At 29.7% G+C, this 8,861-nt stretch overlaps 1 protein-coding gene across 3 annotated transcripts in view; it reads right to left on the bottom strand.

Annotated features, from left to right (window-relative positions):
• Positions 1–1,556: 1,556 nt before the first annotated feature.
• The window catches only part of LOC106469255 (nuclear pore complex protein Nup50-like), a 38,630-nt gene continuing 31,325 nt past the window's right edge, over positions 1,557–8,861 (bottom strand). For all 3 annotated transcript variants that reach the window (XM_013929734.2, XM_022397722.1, XM_022397721.1), the window contains 2 exons: positions 4,964–5,079; positions 1,557–4,062 (listed from right to left, as the gene is read on the bottom strand). In XM_013929734.2, the coding sequence (XP_013785188.1) occupies positions 3,863–4,062; positions 4,964–5,079 (316 nt within the window). In that variant the 3' untranslated portion in view covers positions 1,557–3,862. The remainder of the gene's footprint in view (positions 4,063–4,963; positions 5,080–8,861) is intronic.

The following is an 8,861-nucleotide window of genomic DNA, read 5'->3' as shown; positions in this document are numbered from 1 at the left end:
ATACTACCTACTTTATAATATGAACTCTCAAAATTTTAAGTAAACATTAGATTGATTACTATTTTCATATGTTAAAGATTTTCAGAACTATTAAGACATTTGGAATAGTACTGAATAAAAACTGGTTAAAATGGGAATTTCTATTCCAGATAACTTTGGGAATTATCAGATTATTGTGTGTCATTAATTATGTATCATTCACAATACAAAGTGAAGGATCAGGTATAATTGATTAGTATATAATTTTTATTTTATTTTTTGTTTTACATAAAATTCAGAGAAAATTAAGTTCTGGTTTTTGGCACATCATGATTGAAAGAAAATATTGTAAACTTACTAACTTTTTACAGGATGCATAAATCACTGAGGACATGTAAAGGTAGCTGTTTTTCAGCAAGTTAGTGTAAAAATACAGTTTTCCTTCTCAATCTCTAAACTGCCAATTCAAAGTTAAATTTTGTTAAATGCTCAAAATTTCCATAAAACTAAGGAATGTGATGAAGTCTAAAACAGTAGATATTAATTTCAATTACAAGACTTGAAATAATTCCCAACAGTTTCTGAACATTAATACTTAAAATAATCTAAACCTTTAGATTATTCATAACTAGCAAAAATAATGTCCATTCTGTGGAAAACCAAAAGGCTAAAAACACAATTCTTGCTGTTTAGTAAAATCCAAACAGTTAAAATAGTACAAAAAAAAAAAAAGCTCAAGATTTCATCACCAGGAAAAAGTATAAATCTGGCATCAACAAAACAATGAACCTTCTTTTAATATTTTTTATCCACATTCCATTTTTGCTGTTTTTATTTTACTATTGATATTCTATTCAGATATTTCCACATTTTCTTGCTGTTTGTACACCCTAATGTTGTAATTGGGATTATCAATAAGTGTAAGAAAATTACTATTAATAACACAACATAAATGTCTACTATATATTTACTGTTGGTATATAGACAGTCCCTTCTAAATTTCCAAACCAATATTTATAAGAAGCGTTCAAGTGGCAAAAGAAACAGAAATGGAGAAAAAGGAAAAGAAATATTCCAGTTTTGTACACTCTCAACTACAGATAAACCTTTGAATCCAATATAAATACTGTAATCCAATGAATATGCTTGTGAGGTAGATAACAAAAGTTCTAAGATATTAATTGGGTGTGTGTCATTTCCTCACCTCAATCTAACCAACATACAGAAACTAAGCATTGTATGATGCAACAGAAAAAAAAAGACCCTAATTTACCCTAAAAAACTGTTACATAAAATGGATCAGAATCCCACAGGAAACTTTAAAAAAGTATGATGGATAAAAACAACAACAAACTCTTGGCCAGATATCAACATATATATTCTGCACATTGACAAAAAGTTTTTTTTTAAAGTGCTCACATTATAAAAGAACTTATATTAAACTGTGGTTCATGTATTTTAACAATTCAAAGAATATTAAACTAGAAATATTTGTTGAAGTAAAAATTATGTTTAAAAATGCAGAATGTGAAACTACAAATTATACTTTCACTACAAAAGTCACAAGCAAACATATATTTAATCAAATTTTTACTTTATTAGAATTATAAGATATTCTCATGCACTCAAAAACCCAAGTGATTTTTGAATGTACACCTTCCTTCTTCAGAATTGTTAGCTTTTCCTATTTATTAATCCCAAATGAGTTCTTAATATCATGGTTTCTTCATATATTCAATATTACTAGATATCTTAAAAAAAACTTGTATAAACTGAAACTTTCAACTTTTTTGCCATGCCAAGAAATACACTATGTACAGAAGCTCTAAAGACAAATTATGTCACTATAAACACTTAGGTATATTGGAATCATTTTAACATCCATCTTGTATACAAACCTATAAAAAACCAAAAAAAAAAGGTACAGTTTTAAATGTCTTCATTAATATATTTAAAGATATTAAGAAAATTGTAGGATATATGTCCACCACAGGAACAATGAGAAATTTGTCATTTTACGAAATAACTGTAAATATCTAGTAATTTCATGAACTAGCTAATTTAGGAATATGCCTGTAACATAATTAAAACATTACTTTCTGCTGATGACTTTTTTTTAAAATTAAAGTACATGGCACTATTAGTTAAAATGTTTGAATGTTAAAATATTTATTACTGTTATCATTAACAATGTACCAGCAAGTGTCTGTAAAACACTTTAAAAACAGTATTAAAGGATCAGGTTCCCATTCAGAAAATTCATTTTCACCAGTACTTTCAAAGCATGCATATACTAATGAATCTAAGCTAAGAAAAATTTTTATCTGCATATTTACAAGTTTGATGTTGTATGAAATTATGTTCAGTTGCTAACAGCCAATTCAAACCGATTATCAAATGAGCTGATGTGAGACATGCCTGAAATATTCTTCCTGGTTTCTCTTTAAATGATATTGACATGGTTAGGGCCAAAAATAATAATTTTGTCAAGTACTGTAACAACAGCAACCCTTGGATTCATATTTCTTAACATCAAAATTTTTTTTGATTAACCACAGCCACTCAAATCTGTATGACGAACAAAGTAAAGGAAAAACACCATTTACAACATTTCTTGTGAATGTGAATTCCAATACAATGGAGGGAGAGACAGAGAGAAAAAAAAAGACTAACAAAAGCTAGAATTCAGGTACAAGACAGAAATACATGACTTAGTATGATTTATCTGCAGTAGCCTATCATGCCAGTAAAGAAGACCAAACAATAAACTGGAATAATACTATCAACCACATATACACCTTACTGATAATACACTCAGTCAATGTTGCATAGAAGTTTGCAATACCTGGATACTCCTCTTGAAAATATTCAGATAGTTAACTGATTCAAGTTCTATATGGGGGGAAAACCTCTATCAAGAAGAACCAGGATCTAATCCCAGCCTCTACCAATACAGACACAGACTTTCTAGGACTTCCCTGAAGACAACAGCAGATTAAGCAGCTGAAACACACAATAAAACAAATTAATAATTAGTATTTAGTTATTAAAAGAAATTACTACTTAATAACCATGGGCTACTAACCATAACAACAATTAAGTCTGTATCTTTAATACTGTATTAATAGATACATGATACACTAACATAATGTGATGCTATCGTATGTTTCACTTCAAATGTTAATATTTCTCTTTATAATAAAACACACTCGAAAACCTTAAAGTTACTAGTGTAACTTGACCAATCAGATGATCAATTTCATAAATGTATTTCAATTATATACAACCATGCTTCTTAATATGAATCTTAAACTGCTCTCTGACTTGTACTAAAATGTCTTTGATACCTATACTTTAAATTGACTAAATGTATACATAAAAAACTGATTATTATATTTTGGATTAAATGTGATGAAACTGGAAATTCTCTCCTTTTAATTCTACCCAATGGGGATTAAGACTTTAGCTTTCTATTCTGTAACAGTTAATTTTAAAATTATTACATTAGATTACTTCATGTAATATACATTTCATTAAATTCATTTGCTATCTATAGTTATCAATGCAACAAATAACACACTATCAAGTATGCCTTATAAAGACAATATTTAAACACATATAACCCAGCACATACAAAAACATTGGTCATAGATGTGGATTATCTATCTTGACTTGTACTAATAACCAAGATTAAACTTGAATGACAAACCACACACGTTTTTAACAAGCCTTTGTATTTACACTAGTTATACCAAAGGTCATAACTTTATTTTCCATCCTTACACAAGTCATAATATTTTACAACAATAAAAACTAGTAATTCCTTAACCTGGAAACGTACATCTGGCGTAATCAGAATCATGAACTTAACAAATGTGGAGGTTTAAGATTTATACTGATTCAGCTTTTCTAGAAGCTCATCAGCTTCTTTGCCATTCTTAACACGAATGAGGAAAGGAGTTGATTCAGTAGATGTTTTCGGGTCAATAGGAGGATTGGGAATGCAAACAATAAGCACATTGTTATTTCCTACTCTTTCCATTGGGAGACTGGAACTTAGACGAACATTTAACAAAATGTTACCTAAACAAAAAAAAATATCAAATCACTGATAGCTTTATTATAATAATACAAAACTCAAATACCATATTTCATTTTTTTAATCAAAGGTTAAAGAATTTGTTACCTAAAAATGTTACCTAAAAAACAAAATTATCAAATCACTGATAGCTTTATTATGATAATGCAAAACTCAAATACCATATTTCATTTTTTTAATCAAAGGTTAAAGAATTTAAAAAATATAAACTATAAAATATTCCTGTCCCACCAGTTTCTATGAATCATATCAAAGAAATGAAACTTAATGATTGCTGCTTGATAACAATTCAGATGTGTAAATTTGAGGGCATGTTTATCGCAAGAGGCTTAACTTGGTTGCAAAATCCAGTAGATTCCACAATAGGTCCTATCATTACTGCTAAAAAACATCAATCATGAGAACAATAAGATTAATTCCTCTTTCATCTTCTAAAAACACAGTTGAAATAAAATTTGCATTTAAGTAAATAATGCTGTGAATTGTGCAGGGAAAATTATTTTGAATTTAAATAATACATATATATAAACCTAAACTGAGATGTCTATTATGAGACTAAGAAAAATGAAGAGAAAACTGTTTATTTCCAGTCCTTGTTTACCATTAATGCATAATGGAAAATGTCTGTGGTCATAGCACCCATGGGTCACTTTATAAAGAGGATGCTAGTTATTGAAAATCATCTAAAATTTATAAATAACTAGTGACTTGTTCAATATACTGGGATGGAAAGACTAACTTCAGGTAGCTGGGCTCATCTCAGCTTATGCGGACTATACTTAAATAAGTCTTGTCATGGGAGGAGGTTGAGTGTGTAACTAGTACAGAACTATCAAGGTAAGGGTTGAAAGTTCTAATTACCATCATTTTAAAGGATGGACTTACCTAAATTAGTATCAGCTCTCACTAATAACTGTGATGTTTCTTCTACCATCTTTACATACAATGTTCCTATGCCTTTGTCCACATAAGAGCCACCTTTCTTGTAAAACAATTTACATCTGAAACAAATATAAAAAGATAAATAAATATACATGTAAAACTGAACCTTTTATTGTGGTTTCAGATACAGTCACCTGATTTTGTTTTAACACCATTCACTACAAAAGACAAAACAAAATAATACTTATTTACTTATCAAAATATTTTACCTATTTCAGGCTTCTTAGTGCTACTACCTACTACACTGTAATAATTAAAAATGCTGTTCAGATACACATTTACCATTTTTGTGTAAATACATTATACACAGCAGTTGTATGATAACTGACTTCTGGACTTTAACGTTAGAACTAAACTAAGCTTAAGATATTCAAGTTCACAAGAACCTTATATTAAGAGAAAAAATAAAAAAAATTTTCTAAAATAATAAGGCTTTGTAAACATTAGTGATGTTGTTCTGATGTATTTAAAAAATACATTAAGAGTTTAATTTGTTTGGAATTTCCTGCAAAGCTACTAAATGGCTATCTGCACTAGGTATTCCTAATTTGACAGTGACAGACTAGAGGGAAGGCAGCTAGTCAACACCAACTGCTGCCAATTCTTGAGCTATTCTACTCTTTTACCAATAAATAGTGGGATTGACCATCACAATATAACACCCACACAGCTGAAAGGGTGAGCATGTTGGGTGATAAGAATTCATACCCATGACCTGCAAATTGCAAATCGAGCACCCTAGCCACCAGGCCATACTAGGTCCTATTAAGGGATCAGACTCTACTGGATAAATTGGCCAGGACAACTTTTATCAATTCTCTGATGTTCAACACAAAACATAATATGCAAATTAATGCAGTTTAGAAATATGCTGTACATTCATCAAAACTTTGCTAAATCAACATAAAACCTATAGAAATATTTATTTTTATAGAAGTCCACCAAATTACAAGCCCAGTCTTTATGAAATTTATTTAACCCAAAACTAACGGTTTGTCTACAAGTACTAATGTATTCAACTTTGTGTATAAACATGTACACAAAAGATTATCACAAACACAGATGAAGTACATTTTGTGTAAATAAGGAATTACTTGAAAAACAATAAATGCCCATTTTTCTACCAATATGTTTTTCTTTTGAGTATTAGAAGAATGTCCCTAATTATTTTAGTTTGTATAATAAAAACAAAAAAACATCAGCTACCTTATTACTGTTCCTTAAGACAAAGCAAACATTGATATCTATATATTTGTATTCAGTTACCCATTCCAGGTATTGAGAAACATGATATGATATTAATCATTTATAGCCTAAATATGTAACAGAAATTGAAAAAAAAGTACTCGGCTTTTAATTACATACATTTAAAAATATATGAACAAATCCTCAATTCAAATTTGACACTTATGTTGCAGCTTTCCAGACTTTATTTTCCAATTCCATACCTTACTTCTCATACACTGTACTTACCTGATCTTATTGTGTGTTTCAAGGCTTGAGGCCTTACCCTGCAATTTTCAGTGTTCTTGTTGGTGTCAACATGTTCATAATCATGCCATTTGAGTTAACTAATCTAACCAGGTAGCATTATTCTTCATTATTATTTATTGAATCAAAATAGCTAGCTTAAATAATTTGGAACCTGCTGCTCAAATATTAACTGGTTTAATTTAGGATACCATGCCATTTGATGTTTATAATATATTTTGGCCACTCAATCATAAGTTTAAGGCAACAGAAAAAAGAAAATGGAGTTTCATTGGTCAGAATGTTTGTTTCATGACTCACACAATGCCAAGATTTTTGCGTGCAAGCACTGGGAAATACCTGCTCACAGTGGATGTAGATAGACTACCTATCACAGAAATAATGAACTAATATAATAATGAAGAGATTACATTTCAATATTTAAAAATTATTATGAGGAAAATACAAATTAATTCAATGAAAGGCCTATCAATTTGAGGTCAAAACATTTAATTAAAAAAAAACTTGTGTGTATGTATATATTTTATGGAGTATTGTTATATTTCACACTAAATACAAGATAAAACTGTCATAAAACTGTTTCCCTTCATCAGAATAGCATTCATTCTTTGTTGACACAAATATACATCAATCAGATAAAATAATTTTATTAGCCTTGTTTCCATAGAAATTGTTCAGTCAATTTTTTGAGGCGTTGTGATACAAAAACAACAACAAAATATTTTGAAATCATCTTGAACTAATGTTTTCACATTGTAAACTGTTGTTGGTTTGAATTTCACACAAAGCTACATGAGTGCTATCTGCACTAGCCATCCCTAATTTAGCAGTGAAAGACAAGAGGGAAGGCAGCTAGTCATCACCAACTGCCAACTCTTCAGCTACTCTTTTACTATAGAATAGTGGGATTGACCATCACATTACAATGCCCCCATGGATGAAAGGGTGAGCATGTTTGCATGTGTGGTGGAACAGAGAACCAAATCTGCAAACAGCAGATTGTGAGTCAAGTACTCTAACCACCTGGCCATATCAGGCCAATTAGAGACTGTATACTGAACATGAATATGACAAAACCAAAATACTTTTTCAGAAATGTGAGGAAATAAAAAGATAAGTCTACATAGAGGTACCTGTCAGAGCAGTTTTTGTTCACCACGACTATGATGCATACAAAGTATAAACTTTTATTAGTACAAAGACAAGATCTATAAATACCCATTTCCAGAACTTTATATTAACCCTATTGCCCTGGGTATACTTTACTGTGCATGACACAATGTTTTAATGTAAGACACTAAGTTATACCAATTAGAATAGCATAAAATCTTAGCTAATAATCCATATTTTAATAGTATACAAGGTTTACATTCTTAATTCTACAAGGCAATATTAAAAAAATCCTGAATTTCCATTAGTGTGACTCATGTGATACATTTTCTCTTAGCATGTCATCATCCCTAGAAAAAGTACGAAATTGAACGTAAATTAATCTCTATAAAATCATTATTGCTCAAACAAACCATACTTTTTATAGCCTTTAATTTTATTTGGTTACAGAGCTATTGAACAGAAAATCACACACCCCTCCCACATCCTCTTTTTCACAATTCATTGATAGTTATCTCTTACATTTCATTATATATTATCTATAACCAATACAAAGTCAAGGTTTTCATCTATCAAATGATGTATTGTATAACGATGTGCTCTGAATAGAATATTGTCAATTTCACTCACAGTACAAGATTCGTTCCTGTGGGAAAGTTAATCACTAGTTTGGATGAATTTGTAACAGCTCGTTACATAGTTAGAAAGCCAGAAAAAAAAAACGCCAGAGGGGTAAGGGAATTTGTCTACTTTTTGCAAGTTAATAGTTTATATTCTTTGGTGCATTATTTAATTACATAAAAATTATTTAATGCATTCCTATTATTAGTATAAAAAATTAGGGTTAACTCTCTTCAAAATCTGATGGCAAGAAAAAAAGAAGATTGGTTAAGTATTTTATTTCTTGTTTTTCATGTTTATTCTTTATGTATAACTATAAAAGTAAGTAAAAGATAAAAATAGGGATCCTTTTAGGTTTGTTAAGATTAGATTAAGTAAAATAAATAATAATAATATTATAATAAAAAGGTTTCATAAGGCACACACACAAGCAGCTCGTGGGTAATGTAATTTATTAGCGTAATGTGAGCTGCTCGTTCTCCGAGTGATTTACAACTTATAATGGTGTGGATAGTAGTTAGACATGGTTCAAAGGGCCATAAGATATTATTATAAATAGATGTATTGTGTTATGAACTTAGAGCTACTTAGGATAAACGAATGTAGTTTCATGTTACAA

This window comes from Limulus polyphemus, unplaced genomic scaffold (genome assembly GCF_000517525.1).
Source record: "Limulus polyphemus unplaced genomic scaffold, Limulus_polyphemus-2.1.2 Scaffold3378, whole genome shotgun sequence".
Taxonomy (NCBI): Eukaryota; Metazoa; Arthropoda; class Merostomata; order Xiphosura; family Limulidae; genus Limulus; species Limulus polyphemus.
The sequence above is the reverse complement of the archived record's forward strand: the minus strand, read 5'-3'. Positions and strand labels throughout refer to the sequence as shown.